General features: G+C 38.1%; 1 protein-coding gene across 1 annotated transcript in view; it reads right to left on the bottom strand.

The window, feature by feature from the left end:
- The window catches only part of KDM5A (lysine demethylase 5A), a 119,924-nt gene that overhangs the window by 42,359 nt on the left and 54,874 nt on the right, over positions 1 to 22,691 (bottom strand). The window contains exons 11-19 of the mRNA XM_054442596.2: positions 21,200 to 21,381; positions 20,455 to 20,617; positions 18,829 to 18,948; positions 15,858 to 16,052; positions 7,141 to 7,322; positions 6,634 to 6,758; positions 5,972 to 6,122; positions 4,520 to 4,634; positions 1,653 to 2,008 (exon numbers count right to left, since the gene is read on the bottom strand). Coding sequence (XP_054298571.1) covers positions 1,653 to 2,008; positions 4,520 to 4,634; positions 5,972 to 6,122; positions 6,634 to 6,758; positions 7,141 to 7,322; positions 15,858 to 16,052; positions 18,829 to 18,948; positions 20,455 to 20,617; positions 21,200 to 21,381 — 1,589 coding nt within the window. The remainder of the gene's footprint in view (positions 1 to 1,652; positions 2,009 to 4,519; positions 4,635 to 5,971; positions 6,123 to 6,633; positions 6,759 to 7,140; positions 7,323 to 15,857; positions 16,053 to 18,828; positions 18,949 to 20,454; positions 20,618 to 21,199; positions 21,382 to 22,691) is intronic.

Raw genomic sequence — 22,691 nt, forward strand, 5'->3', positions numbered from 1 at the left:
AATATAAGAGGACTACAACCAGGTCAGTGACAATGAATTTGAAAGAGAGATATGAAAGACATGTTGGAGACAGAGTCTCAGAAACTGGTGACTGATTAAATATCGGAGACCGGGAAAACAAACTTTTTAACTATTATTACCAACGAAATTTCATTTGGTAGCCTACTACCAGTTGCATCACGTATATCAAAACCATAGTTTTACATTCCAAAGTTATTTAGCTTTGTCCACTTAATACGTTCCCACCTCCTGGAACTGTCATTAATCTGAAGACACTGAGTAATATGAATAGCTCAAATAGGAAAAGCTATGAATAAATTTTAGTATGTATTCTGCATGGCATCTGGATAGCAAAATATCCAGTGTACATAGAGGCTTCTCAGAGCTTTGCTGATTAAATCACCTAAATATTTTCTTATCAAAATGCATCCAAAGTAAGTGGCTGGCAAAGTAGTTAAGTACACAGAGATATTGAAATGAAGTGGAAGATGCTTTAAATTTCAGTTGTGTCGCTCAGTAACTACGTGATCTCTCCATGCACCCCGGTTTCCTCATCCTCACAATAGAAATTATATAAATATTAATCTTAGCTGCTAGAGAAATGCTTTCACAAAGAACACCACCTTTAATTATCAGCCAAATTTGCTGATATACAGTCAGATATAAACACTTTATTTAAATCTCATTAAGTCCAATGGGGTGCTGATGCTAATACAGCCACTCAACATTCTCCTCCTGCCTGATTCTCATCTCCCAATACTTTTCGACATAAATCCTCCACTCCAGGGAAACCTACTTATTTTCTGTCACCTGAACACACCCTAAATATTCCTTAAACTCAGTTTCTGACATTTCTCTTACCTCCCTTCCACTTCAATCCTACTCATTCCTCAAGGCTCTACCTAAGTTCTTATTTTTCTCTGAAGCTTCTCTACTGACCACCCAAGCTCACCATGATCTTCCCCCTCTGAAGCCCTGTAACATTTTTCCTCACCTTTCGGTTAACATTAATAAGGTACTACAATGAGCTTTATACTTCTTCCTTCCTAACTATAATGTCACTAAGCATAGGCTCTAAACAAAATACTACTTTGTATAACATGAAGTACCTAACAAAGTACTCTGCACAATAGTTTCCACATATTTGAAACTGTCTACATGTAGCCCCATTTGATAACTTAGCGATTGGCCAGGGAAGGCACAAAACATTTAATTAAATATTTAATGTCATCACAATAAACCAGTTGTTGGAGCCAGACACAGGAGAACCCACTCTCTAGCAATGCTACCCCATTCGTGGGTCCAGACACAATGAGGTGCTCTGAGGGTTGAAGGCATGGCCTGTGGGCATTCCTGCCCAGCAAGAAACTCTCCAGCTTGTCTGTACCCATTGCCACTGACCTGCACCTCTCCAGGAGCTGCCTGCCAAAGCAGGGAGAGAGGAAATCTCCCCGTTTCCTTCAGGCCCTGGATCATCAGGAAATGCCTTTCCCACCTACACAACTTAACTAATGCTACTTATACATTAAAATCCTAAACGCAAAAAAAAAAAAAAAAAAGCCATTTAATGAAACAAGCTTTTAAGTTCCTTCTTCCCACTCTACCTTCTGACTTAGTTGTTAAAGATGCAACAGTCACCAAAATGTGTTCACCTTGCCTGTAGGCAGACCTTAGCCTTTTCTTCCCATCGTTCAGAGACTGTAAGAAGCTCCTGTAGTTCAGCCATTGCTTTCTCCACAGCATGGTGGGGTGCCAACCCTACCCCAGAGTCTATCAGTTTCTTCATGACATCCAAAGTGACTTGTTGCGGATCTGATAAAGTCAGTCTTACTTCGTCCAACCACCGAGCCTGTTGTAGCTCTTGCTTCAGTCGTGGTAATTCAGGGAGTTCCACATAGAGACTAGAGCCCATATCTATCAACATCTGGAGTTTGGAAGAATCTGGGGTTTCATCCATCATGGCCTCCTGAGCACGTTCATGAAACTCTTCCACATCATCTAGCAGATTCTGAAAAGGTCAAAAGAAATAAAAATCAGAAAAACAAATTTAAAAGATACAGAAGAGTATGAAATAGATATAGTCAAGGCAAACTATCAATTCTAGACTCTTATAATCTCACATCATAACACCAAATATTCAGATATGAGTTAATAAATATGCTTTTGTGTAATTACTTCTAGCTATTCTCCTACTTTTAAAATACAGTTGATTCATTCAATAAATATTTAATGACTGCTGACTTAGATGCAGGCACTTTTCTAGGCACACAGTATTAAAGAAGACATAAAATAGTCCTTGTCTTCAGAGAACATACATTCTAATGCAGGTGACCAGACAGTGAACATAGAAATAAAATGTTTCAGTTAGTGTCAAGTGCTCTGAAAATAAAATAGGGCAGCACAACAGAGAATGACCAGAGTGGGGAAGGGCATATTACTTAGTAATGTCATGGTAGTCACAGAAGACAAACCGAAACTACATTGAGGGTTGGGGAGGAACTACAAGAGGATCTGAAGGAAGAACGGTTTGGGCAGGGCAAATAATAATTGCAAACGCTTTTAAAGAAGAATGAGCTTGGTGTGTTGCTACAAGTGGATGATGATGGAGAAATGTTGTTAAAAAATAAGCAGAGGTCAGACTACACAGTATCTTCTAGGTTACAATGAGTTTGAATTTCATTCAAATGGCTTTGGGGAACCACTGGAGAATTTTTACCATAGGGAAGTGATGTGACTTGATTTAAAGTTTAGATTATCATTCTGGCTACCAAACAAAAAATAAAATGTCAGACGAGCAGAAGAAGGGAAAGCAGCTGAAAGGCTGTTGGAGTAATCCAAGGGGCACATTCCAGTGGTGTAGAGCATAGTTTAGGCAACGGAGAGGACAATAAATGGTTTGCTTTGGGATATATTTTGGAGGTAATAGCAGCCAGCACTTGTTTAAATATTGAACACGGGGTATAAGGGAAATAAAGAAATCAAGGAGTTTGATTCACTTAGTTCGTTAAAAGGCGTGGTGGCTCATGTCTGTAATCCCAGCACTTTGGGAGGCCAAAGCAAGTAGATCGCTTGAGCTCAGGAGTTTTGAGACCAGCCTGGGCAAAATGGCGAAAACTCTTCTCTACAAAACATACAAAAATTAGCCAGGCGTGGTGGTGTGCACCTGTAGTCCCAACAACTTGGGAGGCTGAGGTGGGAGGATTGCTTGAGTCTGGGAAGCAGAAGTTACAGTGAGCCAAGACCACACCACTGTACTGAAGCCTGGATGACAGAGCCAGACCCTGTCTCAAAAAAAAAGAAAAGGAAAAAAAGCCTTTAAGATGCCTTTTAGTCCACCAAATGGAAATCCAGAGTATGCAGCTGGACATACAAGTCTGTAGGGAAAAAAGGCATCCAGGGCTGGAGATGTGGGATTGAATCAACAGGATATAGTGATATTTAATGTCACTGGGCAAGTAAGGTATCAGAAGTGGGGGCACCTGAAGAAAGGGCCGAGACTCCTAATATACTCCAACACTTAGAAGTCAAGTCAAAGAGAAAACAAGCAGCAAGGAAGACGTAAGAGAAGAACTGCTAATGAGCTAAGAAAAAACCCAGAAAGTGTGGTGTCACAGAGGCTTAAAGAACAGCATTCAAGAAAGAGTAGTCAACTATCAAAATGCTCTTATGAAATGGAGTAAGACAAGAACATAACTGACCCTAGATTTCACAAGTTGATAACCTTGATAAAAACTATTTTAGGCCGGGTGTGGTGGCTCATGCCTGTAATCCCAGCACTTTGGGAGGCCAAGGCGGGTGGACCACTTGAGGTCAGGAGTTTGAAACCAGCCTGCCAACATGACAAAAACCCATCTCTACTAAAACTATAAAAATTAGCTGGGCATAGTGGCCCGTTCCTCTAATCCCAGCTACTCGGGAGGCTGAGGCAGGAGAATTGCTTGAACCCAGGAGGCAGAGGTTGCAGTAAGCCGAGATCTCACCACTGCACTCCAGCCTGGGCGACAGAGCAAGACTCCCATCTCAAAAACAAAAACAAAAATAAAAAACACTATTTTAGACACCCTACCCACCCCTCAAACACAAAAACACCCTAAACTATCAAAAGATCATTAATCATGGAGATTAATATATTTGATATATACTTTTAAGATTTTACATATTCATTAAGCCATCATTAAGCTTTTTAAAAGCTCACGTATTAACACTGACACATGCAGATTATTTTAATTAACGTCTTGCATTTCAATTACATCTATGTTAAATGGGGGTTCTGAACTAAAATTAATATAGAAAAAAATAATTTCATACCAGCCTTAGTTACAGAATTTTAAACAGGGAATAATGGCTAAGAACAAAATCAAAAAACTGCCTACTAAAGAACCTCAAATAGCAGCATATATGTGAGAGAAAACAAAAAAATCAGAGCAAAAAACTAGTTTAGATATACCATTCCGTGAAACCCAGAACAGTGGACCATGTCACAAAGGACATTACCCAAAAAAAGGATGTAATACTCCACCTTCACTTGCCGAGCTTGGCTGATGACACACGGAAGACTAAAAAGTTGTTGGACAAAGGCCTTCAATTCTTCCACTGTCAGTTTGGTCCGAGTCCTCCCACTATCTGGGCTCTGTCTGATGTGAAATAATATTGAGATACAAGTAAGAAAAATTCAGTCACTCTGGTATCAAAAGGGCTCCTAGTCTCTTCAGAATTCAAACCTAAGCAATCCTAGAATCCCAGTGTTTGAGGGATTACACCGCAATGGTGGCCACTTTAAAACAGTTAAGTTATTCAGTTAATGACTCAAAGATTCAACTCTCCAAGTAACAGTTCCTTCGATCTACAAGTATTAAACATTTCAAACATTACATAAATTCCTCATAGTTGGAATATTAAATTCATTGATAAAACTTAATCCTGTATCTCAAGAAGGTTAAAATGTGAAAGAGCCTTTAACCTGCCTTAGGTGACAATGAACCCTCTGAAAGTGCTTCAAAATTCTGTGTGTACATGATTTTTCTAAGAGGGTCCCTAAACTTTTACTAGTTTCTCCAAGTGGGGTCACTGACCCAATGACAAGTTAAGAGCCGCTGATCAATGTCTCTAAGAAAAGTTATCTAACAAAATGGTAAATAAAAAATTTACAAAGTAATTTAAAAACCCAATGTGAACTGCTAGAGAAAAGCCATTCAGACAAAAGAAATGTGTTGGAATTACTACAACACATTTAAATACCACAGAAAATTTAATACTTATGAATTACATTATATCAAGGGTGCATAATTCTATGCTCCTTAACAACCTCCTCTGCATCCATCAAGGTTACCCTTTGCTGCCACCTGCCTTCAGCCTATAGTTTCTATTTATTCATTTACAAATATTTATTGCACAACTATGGGCCAGGCATTGTTCTAAGCACAAGAAATATGGCAATGAAAAAAAAAATCCCTGATATTCTAGTCTTGTGTACATTCTAGTAGGGGATAGGGAAGAAAAGACAGATAATTAATAAAATAAGTAGATTAGTGTATCAGAAGATGATAAAGCTAGGAGAAAAACAAAGCATGAAAGAAGGGTAAGAGGATTGCAATTTTATAAAGGCTTGTTAGAAAAGCCCTCACCAACAAAGTGACATTTGAAAACAAAGGCTTCAAAGAGGTAGGTAAGGGAACAAGCCACCTGGATATGGTGGGAAGAGAACTCCAAGCAGAGTAAAGAGAGAGCATGAAGTCCTAAGCAAAAATGTGCCTGCTATGTACGAAGAACAGCAAGAGAAAGAACACTGCAGGCTGGAGCAAGAAAGAAGGGAGAATAGTAGGAGATAAAACTGGAGCACTACTGGGGAAGCAAGAGACATGGCCACAAGAGGTCAAAGATAATGTAGGGCTTCACAGGCCAGATGAAATTTTGGTTTTTACGCTGAAAGAAACAGGAAAACACTGGAGAATTAAACTCTTCTTAGGTTTACCTGTGTTTCTGCTTTTTGCTCAGAAGCAGCTGAGCCACAGAAGCACAGGTCTCAGCTTCTTTTACAGCATCCCTGAGTTTTCGAAAGAGATCATTCTCTGGGTATTTCCTATCCTCAGCATCTTCCAGCATTACTCGCAATTCAATCAAATCTGTAAAAATTTAAATAAAGAGCCATATACAATAACCATAGACACAAAAAGCCATTCTAAAATCTTCACCAATCTCACTCAAGTGAGTCCCCAACCTACTTGTAGAAACATAATAATTAGTAGAAACAAACATCTGTGAAAATCTCACCAACACAATAAAAGCTAACAACCAGGTGCTCATTTATAATCCCTACAGACAGTTTCTCTCAGGTAAATAAATTTCTCTTTCCAAAGAAGCCTTCAGTGTTAGTCTTACTGGTAATAGTGGGTTCCCAACATACATAATAAATTTACTGCAAGTCAGATGTCCAGCCCATTTTATGTCAGCTTTTTCATTTCAAACAAGATTCTCAAATAGAAAATTAAGTCTATATTCAACCAACTCATTAATCTCAAATCTCATAGGAAGCCTAGGATTTTTCTTTTACGGAAGGAAAAAACATAAAACTAAAACAAAGCCTCTTTTAAAGTGACAATCAATTCAGTATATGCATACAAAAGGAAATTTAACCTTTTTTGTGGTTGAAGTTAGCAGACAATGCTTCTGTAACACGACTGACCCAAGTGTCATAGGACTGTGCCCTGACTTTTACACCATATAGCAGAGAAGGGAGGTCTTCTAATGGGTAGCGATATCTACAAAAAAAAAAAACATAAACACAGAAATAAAAACCTCAAAAACCAACAATAACTTAAAAATAAAGTTTTAAATATAATCAGCTTAAGGAAAATACAATGGCCAAGGGAATGGGATCTTAGTTCACATAAAGAGAAAATCAAACCAGCCCACACTTTTTAATGCAGGGGACAAGGAACATGTGAAATCAACTGATAAAGAAACTAATTTCAGCTGCCAAGTTTAGGGCCAACTTTAAGGGACTGGTCTTCAAGCCTAGAAGTAGACAGAGAAGTTGAGAAGTCCAGAGTAAAGGAGTAAAGGAAGGGAATAAGTAAAAGTAACATTAAAACTTGGTTTTAAAAAAAGGTAATGGAAGTTTTACAAAATACTTTTGGATACCTAAGACATTTCTTCTGCATGGGGCAGGGGCACAGATCAGTTGGATGGTAGAGACATACAAGCCGCTCAGGATTACAGGAACATGTGAGAGCAGAGAGAAAACATGTGGTTCTGCATGCTGAACACTGCCGCTCATCATCAGGAACAAGTTCAAACACTTCTTCTTCTGACATCAGGACACCCTGAAATATAATTTATTTCACTAGATCAAGTCTTTCTAGTCTTTAAAGCATCAAAAAACTTAAGTTACTACATTTTTTTCTACAGACAAATCTCTGACTTAAAGGCATAAACATGAAAGGTACAATGGCACAACATCAAAATACTTCCTAAAGGTAATCATTGCTAAATTTTTTTCAATGGGCAAGATTAAAGTTTGGTATCTAAGGATGCACATTTCAGTGACAAAACTATAAAGAAACGTGGGCTGGGTGCAGTGGCTCATGGCTATAATCCCAGCACTTTAGGAGGCTGAGGCGGAAGGATTGCTTGAAGCCAGGGATTTGAGACCAGCCAGGGCAACAAAGTGAGCACACCTACAAAAAAATTTTTAAACATTACCCAGGCATGGTGGTGCATGCCTGTAGTCCCAGCTACTCAGGAGGTTAAGGAGGGAATATCATTTGAGGCCAGGCTGCAGTGAGTTATGATAGTACTGCTGCACTCCAACCCCAGCCGACATAGCAAGACCCTGTCTCTAAACAAAAGAATGTGATTACCACAAAAGTCAAGACAGTTTTTTGAGAGAAGGGAAGAAAATTATAATTGGGAGGCATTTTGGGGGTGGCCGGCTGTACACCAAAAGTTCCTCCCAATTACATCCTTGAGCAAAATAACTCAGTAAACTATTATCCAAAAGTAACACTGACATATACAAACATATGTAAGGACAAAGAAGTATAAAGTAAATTGTGCAAATTAAAATATAATATCAGCATGACATCAAAAAGAAAGTTAAGACAAATTCAGTATGCCAAGAATGTAAGAGCAGGCAGGCTGCAGTGGGTCACACCTATAATCCCAGCACTTTGGGAGGCTGAGGTGGGCAGATCACCTGAGGTCAGGAGTTCGAGACCAGCCTGGCCAATATGGTGAAACTTCGTCTCTACTAAAAATACAAAAGTTAGCCGGGCGTGGTGATGCATGCCTGTAGTCCCAGCTACTCAGGAGGCTAAGGCAGGAGAATCACTTGAGCCCAGGAGGTGAAGGTTGCAATGAGCTGAGATCACGCCATTGCACTCCAGCCTGGGTGACAGAGCGAGACTCCATCTCAAAAAAAAAAAAAAAAAAAAAAAGAATTTAAGAGCATATGAAGTGCCTTTTACCAAACACCTCCATTTATTATATAACTTTACAGTTTCTGCTTACTTGACTGAGCAAGTTACTTGATTGAGCAAGTTACTTGTAAACCCAATTCTGCAATAAGAGCAAACTCTCTTCATTTAAACAAGGTGGGAACCTGATAATTTATTCACTGGCAGGCACAGTTCTGGTCTTTCATCATACACTGTTTTTGATATCAGTTTAATCTAGATGTCTGCTGGCCATATTCTCTTATCTTTCCATTTTCTTATACTGGCATTTAGTATTTTCTTTAAAAATTATTTTAACGTAAAAACAGTTTCAAAATGCACTGCACGTATTTCTTAGTTTATAAGAATTTACTCAGCTTCAGAACTAGCAATGCTGTTCTGAAGGGAATGCTAATGTGGCAACTGAGAGTTCTGGCTGCTTCAAGAAATTTTATACAATTTCCCAAAGTGTACTCCAAGGATCAGATCCTAAAAGACACTCTGGAAAAAATGTATCTTTTTTGTTCCAGGTGCAGTGGCTCACACCTGTAATCTCAGCACTCTGGGAGGCTGAGGTGGGAGAATTGCTTGAGCCAACGAGTTCAAGACCAGCCTGGGCAACATAGGAAGACACTATCTCTACAAAAAAAAAAAAAAAAAATTAGGGAAAACTTTTTTGGAAAATGCTATGGATTATATCCCTCCCACTTTACAGATTAACAATGAACACCAGCACATTAAAGAATCAGAAGTTTTGTAGTAAAGATCCCATTTATCTTTCTTTTTGGTCTATATATGTTTTTATCAATTTTTACCATTAATTTTCCTATACCTTTTAAGTAACTTTAAAATCCTGGAAACTGGGAAAGTATATATTTCACATTATTTTAGGTCCTCCTATTTTTTGTACCCAAACTAGAATTCATCATTCTTTTACTTTTCCAGTCTTAAATGAAGCTAATTTTAAATAGATCCATTTACCTTTTCTTAGCCTGCCATTTTCCAAACGTTTCTAGCCACAGAACTTTTCCTTATAATACCTCCTAAAATATTACAAAGCTTATATTCCTGAGAATATACTTTAGAAAATCATAAATAAGGAGAAAATGGAGAGAATAAAAAAGCCAGAAATACAAATTAAAAGGCTATTTGAGGCTGAGCACAGTGGCTCATGCCTGTAATCCCAGCACTTTGGGGTCCGAGGCGGGCAAATCACTTAAGGCCACGTGTTCGAGACCAGCCTGGCCAACATGGTGAAACTCCGTTTCTACTAAAAATACAGAAAATTAGCCAGGCATGGTAGTGCACGCCTGTAGCCCCAGCTACCGGGCAGGCTGAGGCAGGAGAATCACTTGAACCCAGGAGACAGAGGTTGCAGTGAGCCAAGGCTGCGCCACTGCACTCCGCCCTGGGTGACAGAGTGAGACTCCGTCTCAAAAAAACAAAAACCAAAAAAGGCTATCTGAAATAAGCCACGTGAGAAAATTAAGGAATGGAGCAGGATGGTGTAGCAGTAAGGAAAAAAAGGGGGCAAGGGAAAGTGATGAGAGACAGTGACAAAGAAAAACTTAAAATTAGGTAACAGGCCGGGCGCAGCGGCTGACACCTGTAATCCCACCACTTTGGGAGGCCGAGGTGGGTAGATCACCTGAGGTCAGGAGTTCAAGACCAGCTTGGCCAACATGGTGAAACTTTGTCTTTATTAAAAACACAAAAATTAGCCGGGTGTGGTGGCACATGCTTGTAACCCTAACTACTCAGGAGGCTGACGCAGAATTGCTTGAACCTGAGAGGTGGAGACTGCAGGTGAGCCGAGATTGTGCCACTGCACTCCAACTCGGGCAACAGAGAGAGACTCTGTCTCAAATAAATAAATAAATAAATAAAACAAAACAAAAAACTAGGTAATATATAACTATGAAGGAAACAAGGCCAGGTGTGATGGCTCACGCCTGTAATCCCAGCACTTTGGAAGGCCGAGGAGGGCAGACAACCTGAGGTCAGGAGTTCGAGATTAGCCCGGCTAACATGGTGAAACCCTGTCTCTACTAAAAACACAAAAATTAGCTGGGCAAGGTGGTGAACGCCTGTAATCCCAGCTACCCGGGAGGCTAAGGCAGGAGATTCGCTTGAACCCAGGGGGCAGAGGTTGCAGTAAGCTGAGATCGTGCGACTGCACTCCAACCTGGGTGGCAGAGTGAGATTCCATCTCAAAAAAATAAAAAGGAAGCGTATGAGTCAAGATCACACTAAGTTTTTACACGATGGTCCTGGCGCTTACTAAGATGAGGCAATTAGGAAAGAAAAGTGGTTTGTGAAGGGTGGAGAGGAAGGAGATTTTCTATTTCAGATGCTGAAACTGAGATGATAAAAATCTAAATAGAAATGTGCAATACACATGTTGGAAACACAGATTACAAATGAGTGGCTGGACACAGCCTCTTTCAAAGTGACAATAATTCCTGTGTGTAATATAATAGGAGGAAACTTTAAGAAGTGAGAACTGAAACCACAAGGTAATAGCTGAAAGACTTAAGACCCATAGATGAGAATTCCAAGAAAAATAGCACAAAATAACAACAATAAACAGTCAAAGGCTGAACCCTGCACACATTGTTGGGGATATAAGAAGAAAGAACTAGAAATGACGGGCAAATACAATCAAAGAGACTAAAAAAAACAGTAGAGCAAATGTTAGGTAAAGAAACCAAAGCAGCAATATATAGTGCAATAAAGAGGTCATGGGGATAGAAGACACAGAAAGAAACCACTGGATTTTGGCTGGGCACGGCAGCTCACGCCTGTAATCCCAGCACTTTGGGAGGCCGAGGTGGACGGATCATGAGGTCAGGAGATCGAGACCACTCCGGCTAACAAGGTGAAACCCCATCTCTACTAAAAATACAAAAAATTAGCCGGGCGTGGCGGCGGGCGCCAGTAGTCCCAGCTACTCGGGAGGCTGAGGTAGGAGAATGGCGTGGACCCACGAGGTGGAGCTTGCAGTGAGCCAAGATCGCGCCACTGCACTCCAGCCTGGGTGACAGAGCTAGACTCCGTCTCAAAAAAAAAAAAAAAAGAAAAGAAAAGAAAAAAAGAAACCACTGGATTTTGAAATAAAGTGTGTCACTGGTGAACTTTGAGACTTTTTTTTTTTTTTAATTATACTTTAAGTTTTAGGGTACATGTGTACAATGTGCAGGTTAGTTACATATGTATACATGTGCCATGCTGGTGTGCTGCACCCATTAACTCGTCATTTAGCATTAGGTATATCTCCTAAAGCTATCCCTCCCCCCTCCCCCCACCCCACAACAGGCCCCAGAGTGTGATGTTCCCCTTCCTGTGTCCATGTGTTCTCATTGTTCAATTCCCACCCATGAGTGAAAATATGCGGTGTTTGGTTTTTTTTGTTCTTGCGATAGTTTACTGAGAATGATGATTTCCAATTTCATCCATGTCCCTACAAAGGACACGAACTCATCCTTTTTTATGGCTGCATAGTATTCCATGGTATATATGTGCCACATTTTCTTAATCCAGTCTATCATTGTTGGACATTTGGGTTGGTTCCAAGTCTTTGCTATTGTGAATAGTGCCGCAATAAACATACGTGTGCATGTGTCTTTATAGCAGCATGATTTATAGTCCTTTGGGTATATACCCAGTAATGGGATGGCTGGGTCAAATGGTATTTCTAGTTCTAGATCCCTGAGGAATCGCCACACTGACTTCCACAATGGTTGAACTAGTTTACAGTCCCACCAACAGTGTAAAAGCGTTCCTATTTCTCCACATCCTCTCCAGCACCTGTTGTTTCCTGACTTTTTAATGATTGCCATTCTAACTGGTGCGAGATGGTATCTCACTGTGGTTTTGATTTGCATTTCTCTGATGGCCAGTGATGGTGAGAATTTTTTCATGTGTTTTTTGACTGCATAAATGTCTTCTTTCGAGAAGTATCTGTTCATGTCCTTTGCCCACTTTTTGATGGGGTTGTTTTCTTCTTGTAAATTTGTTTGAGTTCATTGTACATTCTGGATATTAGCCCTTTGTCAGATGAGTAGGGTGTGAAAATTTTCTCCCATTTTATAGGTTGCCCGTTCACTCTGATGGTAGTTTCTTTTGCTGTGCAGAAGCTCTTTAATTTAATTAGATCCCATTTGTCAATTTTGGCTTTTGTTGCCATTGCTTTTGGTGTTTTAGACATGAAGTCTTTGCCCATGCCTATGTCCTGAATGGTAATGCCTAGGTTTTCTTCTAGGGTTTTTATGGTTTTAGGTCTAATGTTTAAGTCTTTAATCCATCTTGAATTAATTTTTGTAGAAGGTGTAAGGAAGGGATCCAGTTTCAGCTTTCTACATATGGCTAGCCAGTTTTCCCAGCACCATTTATTAACAGACAAACAGAGAGCCAAATCATGAGTGAACTCCCATTCACAATTGCTTCAAAGAGAATAAAATACCTAGGAATCCAACTTACAAGGGACGTGAAGGACCTCTTCAAGGAGAACTACAAACCACTGCTCAATGAAATAAAAGAGGATACAAACAAATGGAAGAACATTCCACGCTCATGGGTAGGAAGAATCAATATCATGAAAATGGCCATACTGCCCAAGGTAATTTATAGATTCAATGCCATCCCCATCAAGCTACCAATGACTTTCTTCACAGAATTGGAAAAAACTACTTTAAAGTTCATATGGAACCAAAAAAGAGCCCGCATCGCCAAGTCAATCCTAAGCCAAAAGAACAAAGCTGGAGGCATCATGCTACGTGACTTCCAACTATACTACAAGGCTACAGTAACCAAAACAGCATGGTACTGGTACCAAAACAGAGATATAGATCAATGGAACAGAACAGAGCCCTCAGAAATAATGCCGCATATCTACAACTATCTGATCTTTGACAAACCTGAGAAAAACAAGCAATGGGGAACTTTGAGACTTTCAAAAGTATGATGGGAACAGAATGACAATGATAATGAAGGGATAAAGAGGACATGAGACTGCTGACCACGGGAAAACCACTGAAGATTTTTAGTAAAAGGTAAAATGAAAACTACTCTTAAAATGGGAAAAACAAGTTCATAATGCAAAGAAAGGGCAGGGATAAGTAACTGGAACAAGGGCATAGGTGGAAGGTATGTTTAAAGAAGGGTCTATAGAGAAATTTGATCAAAGTAGCACAAAGAAACATGGTAGAGGATCAGGAGATGGGGCATTCAAATTATCAAAGCACAAGGGAAATAATGCCCCATCCAGGTTAAATCTGAAATACTGAGGACATTATCACAAAATCATATTTCATGAGTCTCCACCAATGTACTTAAAATTTCAAAATTCAAAAGAAAGACTCTAGGCAATGAGAAAAAGAATCCCCTTTTAAATAAATATATAATCAAAATAAGAATTTTAAGAATACAAGTATAGGCCGGGCACAGTGGTTCACACCTGTAATCCCAACACTTTGGGAGGCCAAGGTGGGTGGATCACTTGAGGTCAGGAGCTTGAGACCAGCCTGGCCAACATACTGAAACCCCATCTCTACTAAAAACACAAAACTGGCTGGTCAAGGTAGCGCATACCTGTAATCCCAGCTACTTGGGAGGCTAAGGCAGGAGAATCGCTGAACCTGGGAAGCGGAGGTTGCAGTGAGCCAAGATCGTGCCACTGCACTCCAGCCTGAGCAACACAGGGAGACTCTGTCTCAAAAACAACAACAAAAAAACACAAGCATAAAGTGGGAATATTAAATAATGAAATACCACTATAACCTTATTAGAATGTCTAAAGTTGAAAAGACTATACCAAGTGTTGGTGAGGATATAAGGCAACTGGAACTTCTTATACACTGCTGGTGGAAATATAAAATGGTACAACCACTTTGGAATTCAGTTTCATAGTTTTTTAGAAAATATTACACATACACATAATATACAATCCAACCATTCCACTCCTAGTATTTACTCAAGATAAATAAAAGCATATGTCCATGCAAAAAGTTGTATGCAAATGTCCAGAGCAATTTAATTTCTAACAGCCAAAAAATGTTAACAATCCAAATGTTCATCCACAAGTGAAAGGATAAACAAATTGTGGTAAGCCTATTCAACGGAAAACTAGTGTGCAATAAAAAGGAATAAAGTATTAGTACATGCAACAATATGGCTGAGTGTCAAAGTAATTATGCTGACTGAAAGAAATTAGACCATAAAAGTACAAGTTGTATTGGTGTGATTTGAATAAAATTCTCCAAAAAAATAAGCAACGAAAGAATAGTGGTTTCCTGGGGATTGGGGGCAAGAGGAGAAGGTGGTGCAGGATGGCCAGGTGTGGTGGCTCAAGCCTGTAACCCCTACACTTTGGGAGGCCCAGGCAGGAGGACTGCTTGAAGCCAGGAGTTTGAGACCAGCCTAGGTAACAAAGCAAGGTTCCACCACTACGAAAAATTTAAAAAATTAGACAGACATGGTAACATGCACCTGCAGTCCCAACTACTCCAGAGGCTGAGGTGTGAAGATTGTTTGAGCCCAGAAGTTTGAGGCTGCAGTGAGCTATGACTGTGCCACTGCACTCCAGCCTGGGCGACAGAGAGAGAAGCCATCTTTCAAAAAGGTGGTACACAGCAAGAAGGAAGGACCATGTAAGGGCATGAAAAAACTTTTAGGGGTGATAGATATATTCATTATCTTGACTGCAGCAATGGTTTCATGGGTATATACAGAGTCAAAACTTATCAAATTGTACACATTAAACACGTAGTTTATTACACATCAATTATGCTTCAACAAAGCTCTTTTACAAACAGAGCAGAATATCAGGCAGAGAGGGAGGAGTGACATGATACAAAAACAGGAGGAAGCATGGTGTAACCCTAATGAAGCTAGCTAGCTATGTAGGAAATATTAGAACAGGCCAAGATGATGCTGAAGATACACATTTTCTCATATATTACCCAGTTCAATGTGATGATGCTTAGCTTATTCTAAGTATTCTAAATCCCAACCTTGGTTATTCCATCCTTCCTATTCATCAAATTACTTGAAGGGGAGGGAAAAAGATTAATTCAAACTGACAGTCTGTAATTTCCAGAAACATAACTTATTCAACAGAAAGCTCAGAAAAAAAATGATTTAAATTTCTTGTTTAAACAATACTGTATGTAGAAGATTTAAAATGTAAATATATACCTAAGAAATTCTGATAGGACTTGTTTTAAAAACCTAGAGATGATAAGATTCCTAAAACGTTTTTAATCTGGAGAAATCAATATGTCAATTATAAAAATATAAAATCTTCTCCAAATCAGTGATCTTTATGCTCAACTCCTAGGAGATCAGAGATGAAAATTCTATCTATAGGTTTATTTAGCACATCCCATAAGCAGTATCAAACATAGAAAATGTGCTCAGCAAACTCACCATCTGTACAACAGACTCTCTTAATCGTGTTTCTTCTTCAGTCATGAGAGTCAATTCTTTGCAGACCATGGCAGCCAGCCCCACATCTAAGCATTCTGGATCTGCTGCCATCTTGAAAATGAGTTCCTCGTGTGAAAAGACACAGTGGCGCCTTAAGCGTCGGTAATGATTTACACACTGACGTCCAATGGGCAACTGAAAATGAGATTTCCAAATTAAATAACTCGCTTATAACATATCCCAGAACAGAACCACTACTTACCCTCCAGGTCCTCCCTTTTATTAGAAAGAAGACAGAATACCAAATCCATTTAAATATAAAGAGGCAATATTATATTAACTGTAAATATTAACCCTGTAAGACCCAGCCAGAATTTCAAAGGCTTTCCCACAGAAAATTCCCATAATCTGAGATGCTAAATTTCTGGCCTAAACTGCTAATTTTCTACTTATTGTATATCAAGAAGGAGTTCTTTGGTATATAACTGAGGCAGCAAACTCTTTTAGACCAGTTTAACATGAGCCTGCCCTTACAAGAAAAAGAAAAATATTGTGAAAATAAATAATTAAATAAGTTCAGGCCAAAAAGGGTTAAGTGGAAGTATTCAGCACTCAAATTTCCATAGAACAAAAAGACCAGATGTTATTAGAAGAAAAAAAAGAAAGAAAAAAATAGGAAAGAGGGGAAAAAGTAATACTTAAGCAATCCACATTGGCTGACATTGTTTTTTTTGCAAAAACCAAAACAAAGGACGATTTAGATTTTAGCATCTAGAAATTATTTTAAAAACAAGCCTGGCAGAAAGATAATTCAAAGTGAAATTATAAAATTATATACTTTATTTCCCTAACAGTGAAATAAATGACTAAATGATCACTTTTCATAAATGAACAGTTAAGTCTTTAAAATAAATTTTGAAAATTTCCATAATTATCAAGCTACAAACCAAATTACAACAATAGCTATGCCCTACACATATATACGCACTCCAACTTCAACTTCTTTCCTATGCTCAGGCAGAAGAACTTGGATAAAGGAGTTTTGTTTGGATTTGTAATATAAAAGAGAAAAAATAAGAAAATGGACCTTTAAGAGCCTTTTAGAATTCATCTACAGTTTGAGAAAGGCAGAAAGGAATCACAGAAAGCAAAGAAAATTTGAGGCTATCTCTGAATTATGCAGTGTTTCCATACTCTTCAAAGAAAAAACTTTCCCAAGGAAAATATATATATATATATATGTATATAACTTATGATTAGCAATTATTTTGTCTATTAACAACACACAACTCTTTCATATCTTAAATACGTACTCTTTAAAAATTTCTCAGAGCCTCAACACAAAAACAAGTAGAAGAAAAAATCATACTGTGGGATTTGCAGTTCTTAACTATTATAATATGTGAGGAAGCCACAAAAAATAGAAGTGATTATCCACTGTAACTTCTAAACATTAGTCCCAGTAATTTATTCCAGAGATAAAACTGCTATAACTTTTAATTTATATCACACCCTTCTTCTAAAGAGTGTCAAGGGCTTCCACACATATCCTCTAACTTGTCTGAGGTTATTAAGTGAATCTGTCAGCATCTTTACATACCAGCTAAAAAACTTAGGCCCAATGAAATTTTAAAAGCTGCTCAAGGTCAAATACCAGTAACAGTGAGAATGGGAACAGCAGAAACTATCTCCAGCTTCTATCTAAATCCTCCCATTTTCTACACTACACCTAGCCAATTACCATGTATCATAAACACTCAATAAATGTTGGTTGAATGTTTAGAAACAGAGCTCAAGCCCAAGGCAAAATCTTAAGCCTAGTCTTGTTCTTGCTAAATTACGCTGTTTCCAAAGCCTAATAAGAAAAAAGTTCAAAATTACTGGAGCAAGTAAGACTATTCATTGTATCATTTTACTCATTAGCAAAGGAAACAAAAACAATCTCTACATGGTTAATCATGGGATTTAGTAAATTAAGGTGCCTGCAGAAAACATTAAAGGATTTCCCCCAAAATGTTAACAGAAGCAACAAAAACAGCACCAATACAAGAAAATAAAGTCAGTGTGTATCATAAATATACTGTATAGTCTTCTCCCAAGCAACATAACAGCCACTAAATACTTTTTGATTATCTACTTCATACAAAAGCAAAATAGCAATTACCTAGCATTATCATTTATATAAAAGTATAGCGCAGAGATCTCAATATTATAGTTACTCTTTTAAAATTAAAAAAAGGAACAGACAAAATATAAAATGGCAAGACTAGTAAAATCACCTAGTTGCCTATCAGAAAAAAAAATTAAGGAATTTGTAAAAATCGCAGAGCCACATATTTGAAAATATGGTAGAATACTTGAAATTATCTGTATAAGCCTGATCACCTTAATAAGTCCCAAAATGCTCAGAGAAAGCAAAGGCTAAAAAAACTACAGGTTGGTGCAAAATTAGTTGCAGGTTTAAAACTGCAATTACTTTTGCACCAACCTTTATCTTCAATGGCAAAAGCCGCTATTACTTTTGCACCAACCTGTGTCTTCCCTTAGAAAAGAAGGATTCAGAAAGAATCGACTGACCATTTATAAGTTCAAACGGTCTCTCTCTTCTGAGCACCTGACCAGAAGGGAGGGAGTCAAAATAAAGGAAAGAAGGAAAGCAAAGGAGAGAAGGAAAGGAAGAAAAGAAGGAAATGGGGGAAGGGGAAAGGGAAGGAATAGAATGGAAGTGAAGGAAGCAAGTTCAAACAGAATGAGGAAAATAATAAATGGGTAAGAAGAACTATAAAATCTTCAAAATAAAAAATGTGATGGAAATCTACTTAGCTTTCTAAACTACAATAGCCACTCCAGTCTCCACTAAAATACTGATGAACCCGACCCTGAGCCCAGCTAAGCAAACATGGCAACTAAGCTGCTTTATATTTATAGGGGGGTTAGTAGACGTACAACAGCCACTTGCTATAGAACAGACCCAGTCAGCAGTACAGAAGTTCACAGCTTCAGCAAAGTTGTAGCCCTGGTTAAATCCAGAGTGATAGGCACGAGGAAATGTCACAACAAACTCGCCAGCACACTGATTGGTCCTGTACACCTAAATGCAAATTGGGAACAGGGATACAAAAATAAAAAATAAAAATAACAAAAAGAGGAAGACAGATTTTATTAGATAATTTCAGATGCATTTTCTAAAACTGAAAACAATAAAGCATTAAGTTACACATATCAGAAAATGATATCAGAAATAGCCAGAATTCTACCTTCTTAAAATAGTCACTGATAATAGATTATAATTCATGACAAGAATTAGCAGCCAAAAGAAATTCTCAAAGAAAAAACATTACTCTCAATGAGCTACGAGTTTCTTAAACTGATACAATTTTTACAATTTAGAGAATTTCTTTTATTCTTGTATCATAAATAGTGGCAAAGAATTGAACTTCCTACTACTTTTGGATAATTTTTTGGAACTAACTAAATTAACTCACATAGCATATGAGACATCCCCAATGAGATGTCCCCAAAATCAGTTTTCCTGAAATCTCACTTTGTTTTACAATAATACTATATGTCTCTTGAAAAGTCTCAGATTCTGGTATAAATTTACTCTTTAAAAACAAAGTAACATTATAAATGTTAATCTACTTTCTCTTTAAGGTTATGATGAATATTTGATTATCTATAGTAAACTTGCTAAATTCATACTTTATCAGGCATTAGCTTGAATTTGAGAAACATCTTCAAACTTAGGTTGAAAAGTGAAAAAGGTATTTGCGGTATATTTTTATTTCATTATCTCATGTATTAAAAGCTAAGAAATCTTTACATGAGAAAATAAGGATAAGCAAACTTATTAGTGATTAGTTATTAGGATAAGCATCCTTATTAGTTATTAGTTATTAGGATAAGCATCCTTATTAGTGATTAGTTATTAGGATAAACATCCTTATTAGTGATTAGAGCCACCACTTAAAATACCTGTGCTTTGGTTAAATAGGGATAACAAACAATATGAGATTTTTGTTCAAAGTAGGATGTAATATTTACTGAAAATAGAAGCTTATACGAATAGGTAGCTGTATATAAAGAATGATTCATACTTTAATACTCCCCGTCTTAATCAGATAAAAGTCGTTCCCTGCACAGTACAAATTCTAATCTGGCTAAAAGATGATATGACTCATTTCTAGTTACAAAACAAAGCACATGTTGTGATTCTATCTATCAAAAGCTAAAATAACTTTAAATTAAAAATACTGGCTGGGTGCAGTGGCTCACACCTGTAATCCCAACACTTTGGGAGGCCGAGGTGGGAAGACTGCTTGAGCTCAGGAGTTCGAGACCAACCTGGGCAACACAATAAGGCTTCGTCTCTATAAAAAATACAACAATTAGCCGGGGGTGGTGGTGTGCTCCTACAGTCCCAGCTACTCATTAGGCTGAGGCAGGGGAACTGCTTGAGCTGAGCAGGTTGAGGCTGCAATGCGCAATCATCGTGCCGCTGCACTCCAGCCTGGGCAACAGAGCAAGACCTTGTTTCAAAAAAAAAAAAAAATGAAAAAACAAACAAAAAACTGAAGGAAGACACCAAAAGACTCACAGGCACACCATGCTCCATTAGCACATTGGGGTTCATGATGGTGACTAACTGATGTAGAAGATCAGGCTGGGATTCAAATAACTCAGGGGCCAGCTCTCTCATCACCTCCTCCAGTTGTTCTGCAGCATGAGATGGCACACCATACCATGTCTTTGGCTCCCCCCTAGCAAAAGAAGTAACTGTTTAGCTAGGCAGCACATGGTACCAATGAGGCTAGGGTATCTGATTCCAATCCACCAAATTATAATTAACTTGTCTTATTCCATGGTCAGATTACATGCCCTGAATTCTAGCAACCATCTTATAAACCTGTGCTGTTGTTCACAATAGGAGGTAAGTAAATAGTAGTATGTATAGGCAGATACAAACTTATCACTACAATTAAAAAAGCAACTCAGCACATGAACTCTGTAAGGTGGATCAGTGAAAACACCTTCAAACGGGAAAGACACTATATGAAAAACAAGCACTGTCCCAAAGGATGCTGACACATGACCTTGATTCAGAGGTCCATGTGAATAATGGACATTTCAATTATCCCCACAATGATCAAAATAAGTCAGTGCTCTGTAGGATACTTCTAAATAGCTTCACTGAGTTCAATTTTACTACCCAAAGAAATAGGCCAAAGCTAGAAATTATTGAAACCTTAAATATACTTCTGTCTATCAGATCAAAAACCTGGCATCATTAATCCACTAGACTTAGTAGAGTTCACGCATGCTGTATTTTAGACTGTACATACCAGTGCAAATAGTTGATGGAATAACTCCAGTGATCCTCAATGTGCCAGCAAAAAGAAGAGAAACACATTCCCACATAGAGCCACGGCACTTTCATACCAGAGATGTCCACATTAATATGTGCAAGAACAGACTGTTCCAGGACAGGCATGTTATTCAAATTCCAACCAGAAAGTGCATATTCCTATAAGAGAAAAAAAAACAATTGTAAATGAAAGATCAGAAATGAAAAGTGCTCAATAGAAATGTCAAGGGAGTCTTCCCAGAAAAATTTTTTTATAATATTTGTAATAGTCTAGTGCATACAATCTGTGCTCTTTGCTATCCACTACATGTAACTCATATAACTAAATATTTAATCCTACCTTCTGTCTACGTTCTATTTAGATTTCCCTTTATTTCAGATACCTCTGGTTTACTCCAAAGCACATGAGCAATTCTTGTTATTCTCCAGCCAATCAGGAAAACAGTATGAGACCCATCTTAATACAACATCACTATTTCTATTTTATAGCCAGTAGCATAATTTCCTAAAATGTTTACTACTATATTGATAGAATGGTGCCAGATACTGTAAAGACAAAATATAATATACATAATCCTGAACTTGTGACAACAATGAAGACTGACGTGATGCAGAAAGTCACGGCCATCACTCCTAACCATTATACAACACACCTAGAAATACTGGATAAATTGTAACAATAAGACTGACAGGATGCAGAAAGTCACCGCCATCACTCCTAACCATTATACAAACACACCTAGAAATACTGGATAAATTGTAACAATAAGACTGACAGGATGCAGAAAGTCACCGCCATCACTCCTAACCATTATACAAACACACCTAGAAATACTGGATAAATTATAACAATAAGACTGACATGATGCAGAAAGTCACCGCCATCACTCCTAACCATTATACAAACACACCTAGAAATACTGGATAAATTATAACAATAAGACTGACAGGATGCAGAAAGTCACCGCCATCACTCCTAACCATTATACAAACACACCTAGAAATACTGGATAAATTATAACAGTAAGACTGACATGATGCAGAAAGTCACCGCCATCACTCCTAACCATTATACAAACACACCTAGAAATACTGGATAAATTGTAACAATAAGACTAACATGATGCAGAAAGTCACCGCCATCACTCCTAACCATTATACAAACACACGTAGAAATACTGGATAAATTATAACAATAACCAAAAAAACTTCATAGCTGAACCCAAAAGAAAAGGGAATTCCCAGTTTCTGGAAACAGAGTGGAAGCAAGCCATAATGAAAAAGGAAGCCGTTGCAAGAGTTTTCACAGGGGCTTCTAATTGGATACTGGCACTGGAGAAGGACTTTCAAACATCCATCTCAAGCCATATGAGGTTGTGACTTAAAGTGCTTATCATCCTTATGGAGAGCAGTTCTCAAAATCGGATCCAGAGGATCCACTAAGTCAAACTATTTTCACAATAATTCTA

This window comes from Pongo pygmaeus, chromosome 10, assembly GCF_028885625.2.
Source record: "Pongo pygmaeus isolate AG05252 chromosome 10, NHGRI_mPonPyg2-v2.0_pri, whole genome shotgun sequence".
Lineage (NCBI taxonomy): Eukaryota > Metazoa > Chordata > Mammalia > Primates > Hominidae > Pongo > Pongo pygmaeus.